General features: G+C 40.2%; 1 protein-coding gene across 4 annotated transcripts in view; it reads right to left on the bottom strand.

Annotated features, from left to right (window-relative positions):
- Positions 1-24439, bottom strand: part of rxfp2a (relaxin family peptide receptor 2a) — a 39588-nt gene that overhangs the window by 7233 nt on the left and 7916 nt on the right. For 3 of the 4 annotated variants that reach the window (XM_023827755.2, XM_023827753.2, XM_023827756.2), the window contains exons 3-15: positions 20504-20650; positions 15931-16008; positions 15644-15749; positions 14303-14374; positions 10992-11063; positions 10189-10260; positions 9583-9654; positions 7260-7334; positions 5169-5240; positions 3916-3987; positions 860-931; positions 600-671; positions 52-123 (exon numbers count right to left, since the gene is read on the bottom strand). In XM_023827755.2, the coding sequence (XP_023683523.1) occupies positions 52-123; positions 600-671; positions 860-931; positions 3916-3987; positions 5169-5240; positions 7260-7334; positions 9583-9654; positions 10189-10260; positions 10992-11063; positions 14303-14374; positions 15644-15749; positions 15931-16008; positions 20504-20650 (1054 nt within the window). Of the gene's footprint in view, positions 1-51; positions 124-599; positions 672-859; positions 932-3915; positions 3988-5168; positions 5241-7259; positions 7335-9582; positions 9655-10188; positions 10261-10991; positions 11064-14302; positions 14375-15643; positions 15750-15930; positions 16009-16456; positions 16539-20503; positions 20651-24439 lie in introns of those variants that run through there. The other variant, XM_023827758.2, reaches the window with a different exon arrangement.

Here is a 24439-nt window from a genome sequence, read left to right as displayed (position 1 = left end):
TATTGTAGTGAAAAGTCTATAGTGAGTCTTTGATTTCACACTCATACCTACATGTGGGAGAGGTTCTTCATAGACTGGAACATTCTGGTTTGGATATCTGGGATTTCAATGCCTTCCAGGCTTCTGATAGGAAATTTAGAAAAATAAATCATTCATTATGCATTCATAGAACATTCATTACACCTTCATAATGCATTCATAGTACATTCAGTGCACCTTCATAAAGCATTCATTATACATTCATAGAACATTCAGTGCACCTTCATTACCAAAGCATTACCATATATATATATTATATATATATATATATATATATATATATATATATATATATATATATATATATATATATATATATATATATATATATATATTACATAATCATGTTGCATGTTGCTTCTGGACCTAGTAATGTTGCAGTTTATAATATGTGATTGGATTTGGATAAATTATAAATAAAAACAGGAGATAGAATCTAATGCCAAATTATCTTTTGTTTTAATGTACAGGTTTCATGTCTCTGGGAAGGGGCTTCTTACAACAGGATATGCTGCATAAAATTGGAAAATATGAAGAACACAGCCCACAGTTGTACTCACAGAGACTGAAGATGCATGAGGGGATCGAACTGTCTAGGGTGGATACGAACCAAAGGATTGTGGGAAATATTTCTGTAACCAGACAACAAGGTTTCACAAAACAAAAACAATTTGCAATAGGAAAACATTTACAGTTGTGTTAAATCTAAATACTGGCCCGCTGAGATACCTCAGGGACAGTTCTCTCCCAGTGAAAAAATATATATTGAAAAATATTTATTAAAAAATAAAGTAAAACTGATTCATGAAGTATAACTCACAGAGTCTGCAAAGATTTTAAGCCCCTGAAGATATCGCTTGGAAGCTCGATAATCTGGTTGCTCGACAAGTCGCTGAGCAGGGAGAGAGGGGAGAAAAGAAGTGAAGTACGACCGTCAGATGGCAAAAGACTTTGCAAAAGAAAACAGAGTAAGATCTGTGATATTCATACAGTTATTTCTCTCATTTCAACACTCATCTGGATAAGTGGTTTCGAAGATTGGTTGACTGGTAAGACAGCTTATCCCTGACTTAAGGGTCATTGAGAGTGCCATTATTGTCTAGCAAGCTGGCTGTGGGCTTTTGTTTATGGCATAAATTTGTTAAAAATGATCTTCCTAGATCATTAGCGTCACGTTCTACAGTTCTGCTGCTTCAGTAAACAAAAATAATACAAAATAAAACGCTGGCGACGGTTTCCCGCGGCCTCCTCCGAGACATCGCACTTCACAATGCAAACGAGATGGTCGCAAATACCGCACATCAACGGCCCGCAAACCGCCTCAGCCCGGCCAGCGTTGGCATGGTTTGTGATGAGTTAATGGTGCCTTATTTATAAACAACCATTTTCTTTGCTTTTCCTAATGACATCTCATAACATCCATGACAATCCAAGGCATCTCGACATAACAGTCTCGGAAAATGTGCTAAATAACCCTCTAGGCTGTTTCCACTGTTTGTGTAAAAATAGGCAATATATTTGATTCCCACCCCTTCGGCCATGACTGGATCAAAAATGGACTGGTGGGTGCATGTCAATGACTAAATCAGGAAGCTGTCCATCGGAATTAATGACACTGAAGCTAACATGAAGTAATTAGTTTTCACTGCACGGCACTTATTTTACTAATGTTACACATAAGGTCATAATTATTAGACCCCTGTCCAAAATTGAACAAAACCATTATTTTTTTTAAGAGAACTGACTAGTATTTAAAGTGAGAATTGCTTCCCAAGAGAACAGACGCAATTTCCAAGAAGTTTGATGAAAATATTTTACTGATGCACTTATTTGAAACATGAAAAAGACAAAAATAGCATGGCCAAAATTATTAGCCCTCTGACAATTAGTCAGTAGTGCACCCCTTCTGACTCACAAACGATAGCAAACTTACTGTAGTTTCTCACAGTTTGCACAAGTCTCCTGAGGGATCTTATACTATTACCCTGCAGCAATTTACTCGAGCTCATGCGAAATATGTACTTTCCGAGCCTTGGACCTTAACCTTGAGCTCACGCCAAAGATTCTCATTAGGATTGAGCTCTGGGCTTTGAGACAGCCACTCCGGGACCATGATTTTGTGGTTCCTCTAAAAGTTCTTTACCAACTGTGATGCGTGCTTTGGGGCTTGCTGAGAGACCCAGACCCAGACTGGCAGCAGATTTCTTCAAATTATCTGTTAAAATGTCAACATGATCTTCTTTCGACATTATGCCATGTACCCAAACAAGGTTGTCCGTGCCTAAAGCAGCAAAACAGACCCACAGCATTATGCTCTTGCCATGTTTATCTGTGCGAACTTTTGTTTTTAGGGTTGAAGATCTCTCCCTTCCAAACCTCAGTCTAGCTTTGATATGCCGCTGCGTGAGCAATGGAGTTCTCCTTGGCCGATGACCTCGAAGCTTCTCAGAAGTTTATTTTTTTGAGACTTCCAGAATGAGACATGTCCAGAAGAGACCAGCTCGTTGACGATGGCATTTGCAGTGATCCAGGTTTTTCTTGTTGGCATCTCTGATCATTTTCTTCAATCATATGGCTTCAGCTGTGGTTTGACACCAGAATATTTAACTTTACTGCAATACTTCCTGACAAATTCAAATGGGGCTAATGATTTTGACCACCCCAATTTTCAATAAAGTTGTTGTAAAGTTTGAAAAATTATGTTCTAATTCGACATAAATGTAGGAAAAAGTCCCAGTTCTCGGAGGGGGCTAGTAATTCTCATCTTAACTTCATTATGGGATGAAAAGACTTGACTAGGGAGGACAAAACAAGGAATAAGAAAATCCTGCAAATATACAGGGCTGGCAATGGATGAATAAACATTCCTAATCTCTATAAATCGATAAGTAATTGTATGAGATATGGGCAAGGTGGGCAAATGCTGCATTTCTGGAACAGGAAATTGATAAGAGAACGTTTTTTTCCAAGCCAAACCACTATATTTTACGCGTTACTGTACGTTTTGCTAGAACATCATTACTCTGTTAATGTGGCAATATGAAAACAGTGTCGATCCATTCATCCATCCATCCTTCCATTCATCCATCCATCCTTCCATTCATCCAGCCATCCATATCCATAACTGCTTAGCCAGTACAGTATCACAGTGGGCCTGTAGCCTTGCTCATGGGAGTGTTATTTACACAAAAATGGGTCCAAGCAACTAGAGGAGGCAAGACCAAGACATCTGATTGGTTGGTCCTGCTCATCTATTTGCTTGGACTCACTTCTTCTACAATCTGATTGGTTATCTCTCTGAATCAATCATTTTTCATTCTGCCCTCAGAACATTTTTTTGTAAGTAAAACTCACATGAGTCGTAGCCTATCCCAGGAAGCCAAGGACACAAAACAGGCTATACCTTTTGTGTTTTTACTGTGTTTTATGGGTTTTGCTATTTCGATTGCACAGCACTTTGGTGTTTTGCTGTTTGCTGTTTTCTACTTTTTGCATTATATGGGATGGAGTCCGTCTCATGGCAGATGCTCACACACATATAATCACACATGCTGGTTTGGCTTTTGGAGGAGACCAGGCGAACACAGAGCTAACACACAAATACCAGACACTGAGAATCGAGGGCAGGATTCAAACCTGCAGCCCTGAAGAGATGAGCTTATAGTACCATCTGAAATATTACTTTACCCATAAAAGATGTTTTTGAAAACGAATAAGAAATTTTGACGAGGGTGTTGGATCATTTAGAAACTTTTTTGCGTTTAATTAGCTACATGATGTGGACTACGATCACAATCTTCTCATTCTAAAGGGCCTGAATTCTGCACTTGTCTTTCTACCATCTTATGGGTGAGGTGGGACTGGCCACGGACTTACAGCTCTCCCAGGTCCTGCAGGGGCTGGAAGGTGTTCTCCTGCAGCACGCTGATGTTGTTGTCACGGAGAGACCTACAAGCAACAGGGGAACCAACGGGGTTGGGGTTGGTGTGGAGGTTCTGCCCATGAAATGACCTGCCTTCCACAGACAAGCTGCGCAGTTAGTCTGCTTATTGCTGCTATGGCTGCTACCTGGAATGTATCAACAGGTATTATATTATATGTAGTTATCATATTACACATCCAGTCAAAAGTTTTTGCATGCCACAGATTTTTACCACTTTTCCATTTATTTCATAAACAGCGCATTTTTTTATTCTTGTAAACCATTGAAAAGTGAAGTGAAAAGCCATAAATGAAAATTAAAAAGTCAAATAAAACAAGTTTCCTTTATAATACGCAAAAAGTATGTAACAGAGCAGTATTTAATGTCCCTTGCAGAAAGAATGCCTCAAATTTGCTCTGCTGTTATAACTGCTAGAGGAGGTTACTTTGATGAATCGAAGATACAACATTTTCGTGCTAATAAAGGTGCTCAAATGGTGAACAAACTGTAAACTCATTTGTTAGCAAAGAATACTGTGAATATTTTTAGTAAAAGTTAAGTGTAGAAAATCTTGGTGTGTGCAACAACGTTTGACTGGTAGCATATAAATAGTCGACAGCATAAGGCAGTTAAGTTAGACAGCATAAGGCAGTTAAGTTAAACAGCATAAGACAGTTAAGTTAGACAGCATAAGGCAGTTAAGTTAGACAGCATAAGGCAGTTAAGTTAGACAGCATAAGACAGTTAAGTACACACTGCTCACTGTGTAAATGTGTATGTTTACAGTCTGTTGAGTACCTCCCTTCCTCCTCCTGGGGGTTTATGGATTAGCATGACATTCTATGTCCTTGATTTTTTAAAATTCTGTTTAAGGAAGTCTGCCCCCTGTCATTGCATGATGCCATCACCTCCAACGCAGCCAGCATCATCAGCTGCGGCCAAATCCTCCGTGGTATTAAATTTTTTATTTTTTTTTTAATTTTCACTCCAGGATCTTCTGCTCAACCTTTTCAACAGTCATCCCCCCACCCCCCTCCAGAGGAAAGTCTTATAGCACTTCAAAAAGTAAAACCTGGCCATACATTCTGTCCACTTCAGAAACGATTTTCCCCTTCTACATCAAGCTGAGATGGTCCTGTGCGTCTCTGAAATTATGGCCCCCCGCCCCCCCCCCCCATCTCCCAGTGAGATATGATGGTGCACTCACAGCACGGTGAGTTCTTCGCACGACAGCAGCAAGGAGAATTTGAAAGTCTGGATTCGATTTCCCTCAAAGTCCCTGTGGTGGACGGAAAGGGGGGCAGGGAGGAGGAGGGAGAGGAGGACAGACGCTCACAAGTACATCTTTACTAATATTCACTCAAACCACATTCAGCAAGACATTATCTTAACAAAGAACAATCCCCTCTACTTGTTCAAAACACATAACGTGAACCAGTCACCTGCAATGTACATCACACAAAAGGCAACAGGAAAGGCAACTATTGCAACAAATTTACTAATAGCCGAGGACCAATTAGGTGGGGAACTGTGCTGGATAATAAATGAATTTCCGAATTCATTACGCTCCATCGAAACCTTTTACAGAGCGACAAAGCCTAAGATAATGCACTGCACAAACAGACATAACTGTCTACTGCAGTGTTCAGGTGCCCGAACGATAATAATCACATCTGGTGACTGGGATGCATCCCCAGGCTATGTGTTGAGTGGCTTCAGGGGACTGTTGGGTTTATAACACCATAAAACTCAAACATTTTTTAAGTTTCCAAAGACTTGGGGACAGTGATTCATTCAAAAGATATTAATGATATTCCCATTGAGTAATTACAGTTATTCAGATTATATGGGCGTGGTAAGTCACATTACACAAGAGAAAAGATACAGAAGTCTTATGTGAGGTGCTAAAAGTCATTGTTGTCTCTATACTCAAACACAAACACCTGAGGATAAAGCAGTTAGGAAGGATCTAGTCCGATGGCACCCGGAGCAACAGAAAGATCCTCCTGACTTCACTATTAAATGGCTTGATGAATAGCTAAATCTTTCTGAGTAATTTGTTTTGAGGTATAGTTAATTGCATTTATGAGTGTCTTATTATTCACAAGGGCTACTTATAAATACATCTATTAAGACGCACGCTTCCAGACTACTGAAAAGCTCCTACCCAAGTGCTTCCAAAGAACTGAACTCTGTTAAATAACTGTTCGCTGCATCTAAATGCGAGGTTCTGACCTCCTGTCTTTCATCGTCACCCATGGCATCGGTGGGACAAAAATGCAATATCCCTGGGCCTCATTCCAATTACTGTAATTTATCTATTTATCTATTTACCATCATATCTATGTACTTTCACATTGTATAAATGTATTGGCAATACTGGTTTATATTAATGCTTGTGTTTTTACTTTGATATGTTTGTAGCTTAATATGTGGAGCACATGTATGTGTAGAATCTGTTTGAAGATTCAGTCTTTGTTATATTGTATATTCCATTCAGGGACACAAACAAAATTTTGTTGTACATCTGTGCAATTACAATAAAAGACATTCTATTATTTTCTATTCTATTCTATTGAACATTAGTAATTTGTTTTGAATTGTAGGTAATTGGGTTCAGGAGTAGGTAATTTGTCTTCAGAAGTAGTTAATTGGTTTGATTCAATTCAATTCAATTATATTTGTATAGAACATTTTCACAACATTACTCTGTCTCAAAGCACTTTATCTCTGCTCAGTGGCTCCAGAGAGCAAGCTAGTGGTGACAGTGGCAAGGAACAACTTTACTTGAGGGGGCACACGTACAGTATTTACACGTATTTAGTAGTAACTGAGTTACTACTGAATGAACAATTTCTAGAAGCTATTTGAGATTAGAGATGCATCATGATTCATTAATGACGAACAAACATGAGATCAGTATTTCGCTTGTGTTATTCATTTCTAGTTTCTAGTAATTCATTCAGTAGTTCCTTCAGTAGTTAACAAAGGTTTACATAATTAGATGTAGTAACAAATATAGCTACTGTTTGAGATAAAACATGTCACAATTTGTTAATGATCAACAAACATGAGATCAGCATTTCACTTGTGTTATTCATTACTTCTGTAGTTCACAAAGATTTACGTCTGAGTGTGAATGAGACTGTTGAGTAGTTAATTACAGATGCTGGTTGTGGAATGAAAGACATATATGAAGTTGCCAATGGGTACCAAGAAAATGGCCGAGACCCCTAGCATCATTCATCCTATAAGTATACAGTATGAAGCGAAATACGGTTGAGTGTGAGATACCTACAGCCAACTCAGTGCAGGCATATGGTGGCAGAACTTGGCCTCTGGGAGTTGCTCTAAGGACGTGTTCACCATAGATCTGTTGAGACCACAAAGACCAGCATTCATTACTTTGCACCATGTGACATGCAAACACACCCACCTGCCACCTGGACAAAATGACCTGACTTATTAACTCATTTTGTGTTGCTTTTTGCAAAAAAATATCATTGGCTTTGCCTTCCACATTGGAACTGCCAGGTCGTATCTATGGCGACTCAAGAGATTTTGAAGGTTTTTGGCTTGGGATGTGAAAACATAATCTCTGACACCAAACTGACACCCCTCTGGTCTTGTCTTTTAGTTCTTTCATTTGTTGTGTATATACAAAAAGTATTGGGATGCTTGATTAATTCTGTAAAATGTATTGGTTTCATAACAAAAGTTGATTGACAAGCAATGTTTAACATATCTTTTTATTAAGTGTAATAATTTTTTTGACTAACTCATTGTTCTTTGCCATTTTGCTATTAATTGAAATTGTGGTCACTGGCTCCCAAAGGGACACTAAACACAAATGCTACGTGTTTTATGTTTTGGCAAAGGTATTACTGATTAAATAGCACCTAATGATGTTGCTTGTTAATGAACTTTAAAACTCATAACAGCTGTTTTAGAACTTTTAATTGATTACTATTTGAAATGAATGTTTTATCTAAAAGTACTAGTTGTTCCTAATGTGATATACTTTTTGTAAACAAATGAATAAAGTAATGATTTTTGTTAGCAAACCAGTAAATTTATAATATTTTTACTGAATTAAGCAAGCGTCCCAACACTTTCTGTGAGGCCTGTATACTCACTGGCTACTTTATGACATACCACTGTAATACCAAGTACCACCCCCCGTTTCCAAAACCACCTCAAAGGTGAGAGATAACTTCCTGCATACTGTTGTACTGAGCTGCTATTTTTGCACTTATGGCCTTCCTGTTAGCTTTAACGAGTCTGACCGTTCTCATCTAATCTCTCCTGGATCAGTGTATGAGAATTCAAGGAAGGTAGTTTTTCTCTGAGATGCTGGAACCAACACATATGACACCAACAATCACAACATTTGGGGTTGAGGTTGGTGAATTCACCAAATAATCCAAACTTGCACAGCTGGGTTTAACGCCATAAGGACGTGCACAGCAAATGACATCCACTTATACCGGTGACTATAGCAGCGAGCATATAGTTGGTAGTGACTTATACCCAAAGTCCCCAAGGACAGAACAGTCATTGGCAGGACCAGGCACATAGAGAATTGGAGGGGAGGGGGGAGACTGTAGTGACACAAGGAAGATAAAACGAGCAGGGGGACAAGGAACTAAAGAAAAGAGGAGAGAGGGCATGTACAAAGGAGCAAACGAACAAAGAATGTAAGTACAATGCAGACGGAGGAGGGAACAGAATGGGTAGACATGACAGAGGACTGGAAGAGTAGGCATGAAAACAGTTTGTTTTGATCTGTTGCCATTTTGTACTCAGCAGAGACAGAAAGCGAGTGATGCGTGATGGGGACACAGTGTTGTGGGAACAGATGAAAGAGGTACTCCGAAAATCTGAGAGCTAAATTCATGCAAAATGCTCTTATGAATGATTATGGAAGTATGCGGAAAAACAGCAAAAATGTTTACGAATATTATACAGTTATAAGACCCATATGTTGGATCAGAAGTTAAACGTAATGTTATGCACGGATGCCCGCAGAATTCTCATTCATGGTATGCACACCAGTGATGAACGGGCTGATAGGTCCACGGTTATGAATCAACCAAAATATTTTTATGATATTTGAGTAATTTGCTGGCAGGTTAGTTAAAATAAAATTTTAGTGCATAAAGCAGGTTGGGCATCATTTTATCTCTTTTAATATAAGCATCCGAATTATAAACATGCTTTCGATTTTTAGCTCTGTGATGGTGTTTTAGGACACTGCTAAAAATTAAATAATAATAATAATTTTGAGAATAAATGATATTTTAGTTATAGCCTAATGTATAAATATTTCAAGATTTAAACAGTGTGCTGAGTTTGCCATTGTCCTGCAGCAATTTTCCAGAAAAATAAGCCCAAAGCAGCTTTTAATAAATGGACTTGGCAACTGTGCCCGTCTTGTGCTGCTGGTAGAGCACACAGTGTGCATACTTGGCATACAGGTGGGGCACCAATGACAGTATGTGCGTGAAGGTGATCTGGTGGCTCAGCAAGTAGTGCTGTAGCCTGAAGCCACGTCTGTGTGTTTGGAGTTTGCGTGCCCTCCCCATCCTCTCCTGAAGCCAAGCCCTGACCAGGCTACTCACAGGAAAAACAGGGACGTGAGGCCGAGGAACGTGTCCTGCAAGACCCTCTTCAAGGGATTGTCGTCCAGGATGCTGGAGATAGAGAGGGAAAAGACAGGAGGGACCATCAGGCAACCTCAGTGGAATCATTGGTGCTGGCTACCAGGAAGTGACCTCACCTGCACATCAGGGTCCACAGAACATGTCACATAACCAGCCATGACACCTCACACTTCAGAGGCGCTATACACTGAGACACACAATAGTGCTCAGAATATTTTCTTCTATTGCCTCTGAAAGTATTCAGTTTTGAATATGTTCCGCCCACTCATTCTTAAAAAAAAATAAGATGCTACTTTAATACTAACTATACCGTATATAAACACTTAGTCCCGTGACGAAAGGTGACCATACCCCCACCCCAGTTTTTGGTGCCATTGCAACTCACACACCCATCGCATTAATTCCTTGAATAGGAGCACAGATGGCACGTGGAATCAATGCAGAAAATGCGTACGCATTGTGAGCTTCGAGTATAAATCAGCCCGTCAATCAGGGGCCATTGGGATGACCCCCCCCCCCGAGACCTGTATGTGGGTTTGTATATAAATCCCAAGACCTACTCACAGCCAGTGCAATTTATGGAGGTCGTTGAATACACCAGGCCTCAGTGATGTTATATTATTCTGACTCAGGGACCTGTGAGAGAGGGAGAGTCAGTCAAATACTACAAGACACCAGTGTAGTACCTCCCCCATCCAAGAAACAAGGAGAAATCAGTCGCTTCTCCTCTTCGGCCCCATATATTCAATGGTTCCATGATGCAGACAATTCAAAGCGCTCTCCTCCACAAGAGGTTTTGACAGCTTTCATATAAAAACATGACAACATTCCCCTGGAAGGCAAAAGGCGGAGGACCCAGAGAAACTCTGGCGGGGGTTCGAAATGTCAGCGCAATGAAGCATTACAGATTTGGGGTATGTGAGGTTCACTTTGACCACATTTATATCCGTCTCGTCGCTCCAACTGATACGGAGGCCGGAGGCTCCCCACATCAGGGGGAAAGTCTGTTAATTTATAAGCAGATGAGAGAGCCTGGAGAAGCGGCACGATCGGAATCGAAATTTATGTCGGTACACGGACCCCCCTGTGGACCACAAGTCAGCCTTTTACCTAATAAATCTCCTTTCATAATGGCCACATCTTCAGAACTGTTATTTCGAACCCATTAGTATGATCTAATGATGAAAGACTTTTTTTTTTTCAAAGGAGCAGCTGTGCTGGACCATGTTTGCACAAGTAACAATGAAGAACAACATATTAAATTTAAAACGGGTGAGAACTAGGTATGTGTGTGTGTGTGGGGGGGGGGGGGGGGAGTGGTCCTGCCCATTAAGTGAAAGTGAAGGTGAAGCACAAGTCGTACTCACAGTTTCCGGAGCTGGTGCAGTCCTCTGAATGCCTGGCTGGACACAATCTGTATGCCATTGTTCTGGAGGAATCTGTCGTGTTAAAAACCATGTGATCAATGCTCAGTGTGCTGCCATAAAGCCACTATGTATTCTGACATTAATTTTATGCACGTAACATATTTTGAAGAAGAATTTAAAAACAAATCTCATTATTTATTTCGAAGCAGCGTTTCAAAACAACATTAAGCAGCTTCACGGCATTTAGCAAGATGATAAGTCGTTGGTCTAATATGAAAGATGATGGATAAAGTGCCAAAAGGGTCCCACTGCAGTAACCATGACTAAATTGCTATCTCCATAGCTCCAAAGGGTCCCACTGCAGTAACCATGACTAACTTGCTATCTCCATTGCTTCAAAGGGTCCCACTGCAGTAACCATGACTAAATTGCTATCTCCATCACTCTAAAGGGTCCCACTGCAATGACCATGACTAAATTGCTATATCGATCGCTCCAAAGGGTCCCACTGTAGTAATCGTGACTAAATTGCTATCTCCATCGCTCCAAAGGGTCCCACTGCAGTAACCGTGATTAAATTGCTATTTCCATCGCTCCAAAGGGTCCCACTGCAATAACCATGACTAAATTGCTATATCCATCGCTCCAAAGGGTCCCACTGCAGTAACCATGACTAAATTGCTATCTCCATAGCTCCAAAGGGTCCCACTGCAGTAACCATAACTAAATTGCTATGTCCATCGCTCCAAAGGGTCCCACTGCAGTAACCATGACTAAATTGCTATCTCCATCGCTCCAAAGGGTCCCACTGCAGTAACCATGACTAAATTGCTATCTCCATCAATCCAAAGGGTCCCACTGCAGTAACCGTGACTAAATTGCTATCTCCATCGCTCTAAAGGGTCCCACTGCAATAACCATGACTAAATTGCTATATCCATCGCTCCAAAGGGTCCCACTGCAGTAACCATGACTAAATTGCTATCTCCATCGCTCCAAAGGGTCCCACTGCAGTAACCATGACTAAATTGCTATCTCCATCGCTCCAAAGGGTCCCACTGCAGTAATCGTGACTAAATTGCTATCTCCATCACTCCAAAGGCTCCCACTGTTAAAAAAATGTACACATTATATGGCTAGATGCGGTCAGCTAGCCAAAATCAGCCGTGCAGTGTTGACTCAGAGCATTGTTCCCTTAATGAGCTTGTGCTTAACCAATTAACCACAGAAGGCCTGTTTCTGATCAGGGTCAGAACCTAAACTCTCATAGTCTGTTTTCAGCTGAACAGCACTTGACAGCAGCCAGAAAGCGATCAGCATCTGATGTCTCATTCAGAGAGGAGCTTGGGGACTTCACGACAAAACTGTGATATGGCTCAGACAGACGAAGTTTCCCGGTTCCCAGCGGGGTTCCGGTCCTGGCCAAACAGGCCCCGTTTGTGTCAGGCCAGATCACAATTTGGACCAAGTCGACACCGTTTCTGTTTGGACAGATTGTGATTACAACCACTCTGGGACCCTTTTCTGTTTGGATAAGATGTTAATTCTAAACAGACTAAACTCAGGCCAATTACTTATTGCTTTACAGCTGTGCTGAGAATGAATAATGTCTGCAAATATTGATTCCACTTTGTTCTACGTCTGTAACATAATTTTTTGATGCTATCATACTACAGGGTGATTAATGTATCCAAAACCAACAGCAAGCAACACAACACATCCCTAATACCACATAACACTTACTGCACATACTGATGGGTCAATGCTTTTATTTCCAAATTTTTTTAAGGCACCTATTATTTGCACAGACCTGCAAAGCGCTGAGAACATAAGCACGCACCATTAAAACATAAATGTAAATGTTCTGTCCCTGGGCAGCTCTGAGTGGTACCCACTCAGGAGGTCGCTGGTTCAAATCCCATGGTCAGCAGAGTGCTTTTAAAAAATATATATGGCTTTGGATAAAAGCATTGGCTAAAAAAGAAAAAGAAAAAGTTTAATCCGGCTATTTCCATACAAACAATCCATTTCCCTCCATGCCAAGCGCTGTGCTCTGCACTGTGCATTTCGTGTTCCCAAGGACTCATGACATACTACACTAAAGTGAAACTGACCGCTCTACAAACTGAATATGTTATGGTACAAGCGCCAGAGAGGCTCCTCGAATTAATGAGACAGAAAGACAAACTGACGCGAGTGCGTGTTGCTTTTGGTCGAGCCAGAGTGGAAAAACTCCTCTTGACAACCTGTCTTTCGCTGTCAGAAACTAAACATTCCCTCTGAACTGTAAGCTGCAGACACACCAGCATGAGGAGATTAAATGTGCAGGAACTCAGATTTCTGCCTGTTTCAATTCATCACAAGAGTGAAAAATGTTTATGGCAGGAAAGTACAAAACAAAACACCTTAGGGTGACATTGCAAATCACGCCGACCTCAGGGCCCCTGCCTGTCCTTTAAAATCCCAAACACTGGGTCCAAAAGGCAGGAGAGCACCAACACACTCTCAGCATCTCCCCAGGTGAAGAAGACACACCCACTGATTCAGTGACATGCCCACTCATCCTCTCTCCAGTACATTATCATCAAGTGGTGGCTTTTGCTGGTCGCTGAACAACAGAATGGAAGTCTGGGCTGGAAGTCTGGGATGCTCTTTCAAACAGCCCATCACCTCAAAAAAAAAAAGAAATAAAAGGAGAAAACTCTAGTGTATAAACTTTTTTGACTTTCTGAAAAAAAAGAAAAAGCTAGCCAGAAAATGCCACCATCTACTGGAAAACCAAAAGTGCAGGCCTGGTGGATAAAATCGGGGGACAGTCAAAGGGCAGATGGTGTGTGCTCTGGTGCAGTGATTCATGGAGCTGGTTGGGATGCAGGTCGTATGTCATCCTCGCTTACCTCTCCAGATTCAATGACCTCATAATGCAAATATGAGGCCATGCGGACAAGGTACCTTCGGAACGACACCTGCTGACACCCCTCCCCCCCAACCCCCACCCCCCGACCCCCAGATCTTCTGCACTCTCGCCAGCAAAGCGACCTCATATTCTTACCCCTCTAAGCTGCTAAAGTGCAATCCGGGAGAGACCTCTCATTGCACTCTTGCATAACGCTGGGCGAGGAGTTCTTGTGCACACTCTTGTGAACCACTCCTCTTTCAGTCACAGATGGGTAAAAGCAGAACATCCACCAGTAAGTAACATCATCAATGTCATCATAAAGGTCAAGGTTCAAAGGTCGTAAAAGGTCTTAGTGTTAGGTGTATTGCCTACTCCCCCCCCCCCCCCCCCCCCCCCGCCCAATCATACTCACAGTCTCTGCAGTTCGGAGAACATGGAAAAGACTTCATCCTGCAGCTTTCGGATTTCATTACTCCTAAGGGATCTGCCCGCAGACACAAGGCACAAGGTGACTGTTACAGCGGAAAGGAAAATGTCTGTAAAGTTCCATTTTTGTAGGAAAAAGAGACTCTCCCATGTATCTGGGATATTACTGTTAACGAATGCTAAAGCTGAAAATTACAAGAAAAATCTTTTCACAAACTGAAATAAAGAAAGATTAAACATTACAGCTAAATGAAAACTATAAATATTGCTTCTGGAATAAAACTGAAATAAAATTAAGTAAAAACAAACTTCAAACACTTAACATTAATACTCTTTAATTAAAGTAAGCTTAAGTTTATGCTTAATGACCATTAATAATTCCTCAAACACGTTTTCAGGACATCGGCACATACTGTGGGCAGGGTATTACTGTAGGACTCTCTAAAGATCAGATAAATAGCTTTACAACTTATAAATAAAATTACCAAAACATAAACCGCGACTAAAATATATAAAAACTAGTAAAAACCACAGGGAACATTAACCGAAACAAAACTGAATTTCAAATAAAAATTGAAAATAATACAAAAATAAAAACTGAATTAAAAAAATCCTGCCGTGTATATATGTAACAAAAGTAGAATGTACTAAAAAAATCTAAATCACAAGACCTCATCATGATTTTGTGTAGATTAAGTGAGCAGGTGGTGAAATTTAATAAACACATAGAACGGCTGAGGTGCCCCTGAGGAGAGGTTTGGGTGCTGAAGCTGTGTTCATCTAGCCATCCAGCAAGGTGTCAGTAACTTCTTGGAGAACAGAAGAAATTATTACTAGTTTTTATTGTGTTACTCATAATTTTCACATGTTCTAATGTTAAATTGTGTTTTTTTTTTTTTATTCTGAGCAAAGGTGCACTTACTATCCAGATAAATAGCATTAAACATTCCTAAATCTGATGAACACTGGGCTCAGAGTAAAACGGCCTAAAAATGATTCTATCTATTTTTATTCTGAATCGCATCACTCCGCTCTATCTTAGACTTGAAACACTTGCACCCCTTGCCATTCGGTACTCTACTCAAGTGCATTCCTATAGGAAAACCAATCCACACACCCCCAGTTCCTGGCCACTCCCATATATATATACATATAAATACTCGATCAAAAAAGTTACATAAAGTATTAAACTTTGAGTAATTCATAATACAATCAAGATGAGTGGCTGCATACACATGGTCCTCCGCTGAGCACCAATAAACCTTAAGTGGGCAGCAGCTTCCATGTGCTCAGGGAACGAGTTGTACGGTATTTCTCAGAGACTTACAGCGAAGTTACATTGGCCGACACCAGTGGCACCTCCTTAAGCTTCAGACTGACGCATTGGAGACTGGTCTCGATGCAGCTGCAGTGCTCTGGGTACTGCTCCAGAACTGTGGGAGAAGAAAATTGATGACAGGAGAGGTAGGTAGGGATTATAAAAGGAGCTTTTAAAATATCTTTGCTCTAACTTCAAGCGACATTGACTCACGCCGACCCATTTCTTCATCTAAGATTCTGGATCCCATTTGTGCACATGGTACACTGCCCACACGCCCATGGAGTCTCACTCACAGCAGCCTCTGCGGAACTCCTGAGGAACCATCCTCTTGATGGTCTGGTCAAAGAAGGCTGCCCAGCCGCTGTTGTCGCCTGCAGGAAGAGATGCCCGCTTCACATAAAGACACATAACACCACCAAAGCCAATTATCAGCTAAGATTTCTCAGCTCGAAGCTACTGTAATTGTTGCCTAAGACTTAAGCCGGGGTCTTTCACACCAGAGATGCACTTAGAGAACTTGCCGACCTGGCAGCATGGTATCTGCAGTTATGCTGGAGGGCTACCACTCACACTTAAATGAATCTGTGTCTTATGATCCGATATTCATGACTCCATTTATGGCCGGGAATTGTCAGCGGCAGAAGCAGATGTAATGAACAAGCATTCCACAGTAATGCAAACTTTGAAAAGTCTTTTAGAGTTCACCATTCTAGGTAGTAGATCTTTCATGCTGACAGAAAACATAGCAATAAGGTCTTCCCGACAGAAATGGCGTTTGACAGGAATTTAGACTAACAGTGTACAAATGCTTTTACTCACCAGCAGCCTCTTCTACAGCTGATCAACAGCTTTGATCAGCTTCTACTGCTGATCAACAGCTTCTACAGCTTTACACTCCCTGTTCCAAGATACAAGTGGTATTCCAGCTTTACTGGCAAGGTAATGACCTGCTGCCGGTCTGTATAAACTTGCAAAAAAATAAATATTCCTAAGCATTCTAATTCAGCCCACAAGATGATTTTATAAGTGCATACACTGATTTGAAATATCCCGCTATTTTAAGTTTAACCTTTTGAGGGGGCATAAGAATGCTTAAGCAATGCAATATTCGGCACAACTGCCAAGCTCACTGCGCTAAAAAATTCTAGCAGCTTGCAAGGACAACTGGGAACGAACAAAATGAACTTGTCAGCACCGAAGAAACAGCAGAACGTTTTTAATTGCAGCTGGGAGACCAGTGATGCAGCTGTGAAAGCTAGCTACTGTAGAGCACACACTGACAATAAGTTTGTGAAAGCTAGCTACCGTAGAGACGCAGCTGTGAAAGCTAGCTACCGTAGAGCGCACTCTGACGATAAGTTTGTGAAAGCTAGCTACCGTAGAGACGCAGCTGTGAAAGCTAGCTACCGTAGAGCGCACTCTGACGATAAGTTTGTGAAAGCTAGCTACCGTAGAGCGCACTCTGACGATAAGTTTGTGAAAGCTAGCTAACGTAGAGACGCAGCTGTGAAAGCTAGCTACCGTAGAGCGCACGCTGACGATAAGTTTGTGAAAGCTAGCTACCGTAGAGACGCAACTGTGAAAGCTAGCTACCGTAGAGCGCACTCTGACGATAAGTTTGTGAGGACATGCACACTCAGTGTTGCAGAAATTGTGGTGCCCATCAAGAATCAGGCCTTCTCTAGCATAATGCAAATATTATTTCGGATGTTATAAAATCTTCAAGGAGGACAACCCCCACTGGAACAGAAAATAATTCCGAATTTTCCAGGCAGTGGTGCCTGCAAAACGTTTTGATTGGGGTGGCCATCAGGGGGCTTTATTTATGAGGGTGGCTGCACCACACTGTGTCTGTTCTATGGTTCTGCTTAAAACATAAAATAATACATTTTTAATTTTTATTATTTTGATGGAGGGTGACAACAGGGGTGGTCATGCCTTCACTAGGCACAATCCCAGGCCATCCCTTAGATCCGCCTCTGTTCCCAATGCGAATTAAGTTCCACATGTCTTCACTGCACAGTAAGCGAGGAAAAAGAAAACTCTCCAACTTGTTTCAGTCTTTGTTCGTCACTTGTAAGAAAAGTATATAACAATCTGCCGACAGAGGGGATGCTGATTTGTGGATTACTGCGTTAAAACAGTCTTCTTGTGATGTCAGAGAGCTGTTCTGCTCAGTAGGCCAATTTATAGAGCAAGCCTAATGTAAAAAACTAATTTACAAAATAAAAATCTGGAATGGTGAAGTTCATTTAACCCTCAAATATTAACTTTGTGAAGTAAAGATCAACTACCACATCTTAGACAAAACCTGGCTACACATAATGGACACAGTAGTAATGATCATTCTAGCATTTTTTTGGCGGGTCATTAGACCCAACTTAAAAACAAGACCCAACTCTTTCAGTTCCCAAGCAGTCAACCATTCAACAGAATTCTGTTTCCGCTTGAACCGTCCAGCAGAATCTTACAGTACTCTACATTCTGTGCAACAACTTAACATTATTTTGCATAATGTTCTATCATTAGATGCTGTCCGTCCATAAAGGAAGAAACAGCATAACAAACTAACAAACAAACAAATAATTTGGCTCCAAATCTAAGTCAGACGTCAAAGGATCGCATCTAGCCTAAGCCAAACATATGTGTATTCATATAAAACATAAAAAAAAATTACTTTGGCGAGCTGCTAAAGTTAATTTGAGACAGCCGACTTGTTCTAGAACTTTTTCAGTGGGCCCCATAAACAGTAAACTCTCCCCTGATTGGGGGGGGTAACAGATGCAGGATGTATTTACATTTGCACATGTTCTTACTTGTTCCGCTTTAAATGTGCATTACCAGTCCTTAGCTATTCCTCGTTAGTTACCTACATGTCACCCACGATTTTGATGCCTTGTGTCCCCACAACCCAAAATAAATTTAAAAGGTTACAAGTTATTCCATTTTTATGTAATCCTGCTATTAAGGTGCAGTGCAATTAAAGTCATACATATCACAGCACCCACGATAGAGACGTCTGAGAAAAACCAACTGAAATAGGCAAAGACAAGAAAAGGGAGAAGTTCCACTGAACACCGCGGACCTAGTAGTTCAGAGAAAACCCTGCAGTTCCCAGCCTATTTTATCTTTCCTATGCATTCTTTTGTGACAAGGGATATAGTATAAAACTCTTAGAGTAACATCTCGATAGGAAACTGCTGTTCCCCTCAAAGAATATGGTATAAATCATTTTAGGGATTTTATTGCTGTGGTCCATATGAGGCTTGGTTTAGTGAGAGGACGGCAATATTTAGAAACTGAACATTTTCCTTTTTTGTTTCCTTTGCTTAATGCTCTGCTGTACATACTTTCTAATGGCGAAAGCCACGAAAGTCGTTTGTGAAAGACGTAAGTCCCTGGAAACAGCAGATACGAGGGGACTGAGGAGTAGCCTAGGATCGCACAAGTAGGCCAAGTCAACTTTTAAAACTTCTGAAAGCGCCGATGTTGCCGTGCAAGTTCCAGATCCATAAAGATCATGCTTCAGTGCTTTTTATTTCTTTTATTGTACTTACGTGCTAAGACAAATACAGTAGCTCTAGGTTATGTTGATTGGTGGCTTCCTTGTGTTTGTGGGACTGTCGTAAATGCCTAGCACTTATCTTGTCAAGGGCATTTTACACTTTAATGCTTATTTCCTATCTGATCTTATTCAGAATTACTGCTCCGCTTGCTGCTTGACAAATCTTCTACAAGATTTGGCCAAGCTGTTGCGCTCCATAGTCGGGGGAGCAAAGCGATTTCTGCCGGCAATGTACAGAACAATAAATGAATATGTGACATCGCAGCGGAGGCCTTGCTTCTGCGCTGAGAATTTAGATTTATCGGTAATCTTGAGCAGCCTGCACACAGCTACATTTAGGGGAGGTCGGAGTTTTACGTGCGAGCGCTGCGTACGACTGCGGCCCACTTGGCTTCCAGCAACAGCAGCAGCAGTCTAGGCCTCCTAATTCCATACCTGCTACAGACCAAAAACCTGCTTTCTGGATAATTGAAAGCAGAAATGTCAAAGCTGAGGGGGGCCTTGAAATTCATTAGGCTTTTCAATCATTTCCATCCGGCCTCCCATATTTATTTTTTTTCCGACTGTTGTGCAGAATCGTTTTCGGCCACAGACTTATATCGCACGTTTCATTGTTACTTAATAATAATTTCCCAAATGTATTAAATCCAGGGTCGGCCTAGCCATGTGGCATACTGGGCATTTTTATGGTGGGCTGGGAAAAGTTATTGTGGGGACCCCCCCAAGTCAGCAACACTTATTGTGGATATATAGGGCCTATGAATATGTGGTGAGCCTGTCTAGGCAAAAGTCCAGGCCTGAATATGTCTGGTACTTTGAATCTAAGATTATTTATTTCTTCCATCGATCCCTGGATATTCTACACCTATTCTACACCCATTTCTCCTATTCACGTTCACAGTTATTCATTTATTTTTTTGGTGTTAATATTATAGGGTTTTACAGAGAAAAGACCTTTTTAAAAAGCACTTGAAAATCCAGAACTTGAAAAATGAAATCCAGTTGACATTTAAAATGCTTAATCTCTTAATCTGTACCAGACAAACTGCAAGGAGATTGATGGATAAATTTAATATGCTATTTATATTTATCTCACTAATGATGATGAAACACTATTTGGGAGATTATTTGGGATATATCATGGACTACTTAGTGAAGTTTAATGAATGTTTTGGACATTAAATATGACATCTATCTTAACAATAAGTTTGATCAGTTGAAGTTGAAGTTGATCCACCCTAACCACAAAGATATGAATATTAAGCTGGAAAAATAGTCTTAGACTGACTCTTCTAACTTACCACAGTTCTCCTCATCTGCCCCATTCTGGCAGTCTGCTTGGCCATTACACTGGAAAACTTGGGGCAGGCAGACACTCAGATTGCCACATGGAAACTGGCCAAGGGGACAGCCCTCTACTGCCGCCCTGCTGGCCATCATTGCCTCCCCTGTAGGAAAAAATACAACGGCTGATTGAAAGAACTATTGGAAAAACAACCAGAGTTACTGAAAATTACATGTATTTTTGTCGCATTTTCTAAAAAAGATTTCTTATACAATATAATAGGTATAGTTCATATATTTTCAGGAAATGCATGCAATTTTTAATGATGCTAATTTAAATTGTGAAAAAAATTCAGTTATTGAGCATTTAGCCATAAGGACAGGGCTGGTATATTTGGCATGTTTGTATAAATGCATGGTGTATTTTATTTTTGGGATTCTCAGTGTACTCATTGCAAATGAACCAACTGTTGCAATTTACCAAGACTGAAATTTGCAACATGGCATGTTTTTAACACCTCGGAATGGCAGCAGGTGCTTATAGAATTAAAATACAAGTTTCAGCCTTGTACGAGAGAATGCTTTAAAAACATGTCATCAGAAAATTTTCTTTAAATGGAAACAATATTCAATTATTGAAACATTTTCTTAGCTATTTAAATGAATTAATTTTCCGCACAATATTGTGCGTAACTCAAAGGTTGTATAGGTACCGTTATTGCATTGCGGTGTACTCATAAAAATGCAAACTGGCACAGAAGTATGTTCAATTAAATGCAACCTTGCTGTGCTTTGTAGTAGCCAGCTGAGTAGCACACACTCAAATATTAAGGCAGCACAATAGTCTTTGCAGTGAGAGGAAAGAAGATAATAGCTTAGTATTTAAGTGGACTCCCAAATATGTGCATAATTATGTGGTAAGTTTAACTAGTCCACGTTTAAGATTTATATGGTTTAGACTAAGAGTTGGGTGCATTGTGTGGTTACGTAAAAGAGATACCCTGTGTGTTTTGGAGGAGAAATATGCAGGATGCAATAACAGAGGTCCAGTTCCTTATCACACATAATTAGTGGTTTTATTAGTTCACTCTGTAATCTATGACATTATATATGAAGTATAATTTTTTATAAATAGATATATGCTTTTTGCTGGAATAGATTATTTTGCTTTGATAATTATATAATTGTTTCCTGATATTATAAGATACTTGCTTTGTCATTAATGCTTGATGGGAAGACTCCCATAAATTGTGCATTGCCCTGATATAGTGAAAATTGACTCCCCTTTCAAGATAAATTATATGAAATACTGGTCATGTGACTGACTGCAGATTGCCAAGCACTGCAGCAATCCATTAAGGGCAACACAACTTTCCCTTTCACCTAATTCAGACTGTCAAAGGAGGCTTATTTATAAGTCTCTGAGCAAGGAAAGAGATTTTTCCAGATGGATAATGCGAAATAAGATAAATGGAAATGTTTTTTCACAAACGTTTAATTTTAACCCCACTGTTCATCACAAGTGTTTTTAATTTCCCATACTTCATATTTTTCAGTCCCCAGGGAAACAGTAAAGTATAAAAAAAGTAGTTTTGTAAAAGCATTCACAAAATTGCACATAGCAAGGCAGATACAGTGGTACCTCAGAACTCAAACTTAATCCGCTCAGAACTCCGGATCGAACCCTAAAAAAAAAATATTTTTTATCGAATATTCCCCTTAAGAAATAATGGAAAACCAATTAATTGGTTCCCAACCCCCCAAAAAATTACACCTAAATGTTTTTTTTTTTTTTTTTTAGCATTTAAACACAAAATGAAACGGATAAAACAAGAAGAGCATATACTGTACTAAACACATCTAAGCACATTTATCAAAACAGTAATTTGTAAAGTAAGAAAATAAATGTATCCAAACAATGTGTACGGTTAAGAAAAAAAACAACTATGTGTCCTGCCCCGATCGTCGGCTCCTTCCGGGTGCCACGCCCCCTCGTTAACCCCGTGTGATCAGCTGTTTCTGGCTGTTTTCATTAGCCCTCTGTATTCCCTCCGCGTTTCAGTTAGTTTCCCCAGTCCGGTCATTGTATTGTCTGCCTTACAAGACAATGTAAGGCAGACATGTAATGTAATGTTTTTTTAAACCCCGTATTCCCTGATACCCTGACATCTGCGCCTTTGTCTCAATTCCGTTCCCGCTTGGCACGACAATATTATTATAATTAAATGTATTAATGGTTTATTATTAATATTAAACTAATGAATAAGAAATCTTTATTTTTAAATGTATTTTATTATATAATAATAATTACTGTTACTGTCTATCATTGTCTAAATGTATTTTTACTGTCTAAATATGTGTATTCAGCTAGTGTAAACATGCACGATTATATCGCCGGGAATGCCAGGCTGAGACTGAAGCGTTACCCTTTGTTTCCTCTGAGAGACGCGCATGACTCATTTCCCCGCGCGTAGAAGTTATCTTAGGTCGGCGTTCACGGTTCGACTTCTGAGATTCAGATCGAGCTCTAGGTAATTTTTTTTCAAACTAGTTGGTTCGACTCTTAAAAAATTCGAGTTCTAATGAGTTCGAGAACTGAGGTACCACTGTAAATGGAAGCCAGAAAACCCAATGCTGAAGGGAGTGAAAAATAAATTTGTCATTGCTTAGTTTATAGTGTTTGTTTCCTTTTTTTCTTGTATTCTCCAAGTATTTTCAACATTGATTTTTTTTACCTAGTTTCAACATGCAACATAGATGTAAGATGAACTGTTAGGCCAATAAAATAAATCTGTAATTTAATCTCTAGGTGTCACGATCTGTCGCTGTCAGGTCTGTTATTTTCCCATTTGGCCAGCAGATATCGCTGGGCATCCAGTTTTGTTCCTAATTAGCCTCACCTGTTCCCTGTTAGTGTCTGATTTATTGTTTATGGCCTCACCTGTCGCTCGCATAGCCCTCATTTTCACAGTATGCATGTGCCTGCTGTGGCCTTGTTCCTTTGTTGGTCATTATTTGTGTTAGTGTTGTCAGTGTTTGGTAGATATCGAGTGTGTTTCCTCTGTGTCCCCTTCTGTCTACTCCTAGCCTTTGTCAGTTCTAGTCCTTATTAGTCTCACTTATATACCTGCCCATGTTTGACCCTTTGTGATCCCTTTTTGTTTTCTGGCTTCTTTGTATTCAGTTAATAAAACCCCTTTGTTCTCTAAACCTGCTTACTGGATCCCTCTTGAGATTCCACAACACCCCCCTCAGGTTAATGCGGGTCTTCCTTTTTGGAGCCAAGACCCAATGCTGACAAGTGGGGGGACATTTATAAGGCTTATATCTCTGTACCCATAACCCCCACCCAATGCCAATTACTGAGCTCTCAAATGTCTCACTCAGGGAAAACATCTATTATTGATAAAAACATTAATGTTGATTTACCTCCAGTGCTATCCATCAAAAATTCAACATGAAAAACACGTATGCACGAAAATTATCAAACACAATAAGGGCTGCTGCTCAGGCGATCGTGTCTAAGAGCCGTTCATTTCATTATTATTTCATTCTAACCTTGTTTTTCTATTACTTACTAAGTGTTTTGTCCATCTACTATAAGTTGTGTGCGAGATGAAATATATGAGTTAGTTATTAATCGAGCCTGGCCCCATGCACCCACTTTGCAGTGCCAAGCTTTCAATTGGGACTTTTAATAATGAGAAATAAACCTCTATATGTGGGGTTGGTGGATGTATTCAGAAGGAGGGGGAGGGGCCGTACAGACTGTTCTCCTCAGGGTGACTAAGTCCATGAATAATAAGTGACCATCAAGGTTGTGAGTAGGTCTGCAAACAAGTTGTGTTTGCAACTATCAGTCTATGGTACTTGGGTTTTTTAATTCTTTATATTTGATGAAGGTACACACTTAAATCTTCTTTCATACCCCTTTTTCACATTTATAAATTCAC

Source organism: Paramormyrops kingsleyae, chromosome 18, assembly GCF_048594095.1.
Source record: "Paramormyrops kingsleyae isolate MSU_618 chromosome 18, PKINGS_0.4, whole genome shotgun sequence".
Classification (NCBI taxonomy): Eukaryota; Metazoa; Chordata; class Actinopteri; order Osteoglossiformes; family Mormyridae; genus Paramormyrops; species Paramormyrops kingsleyae.
The sequence above is the reverse complement of the archived record's forward strand: the minus strand, read 5'-3'. Positions and strand labels throughout refer to the sequence as shown.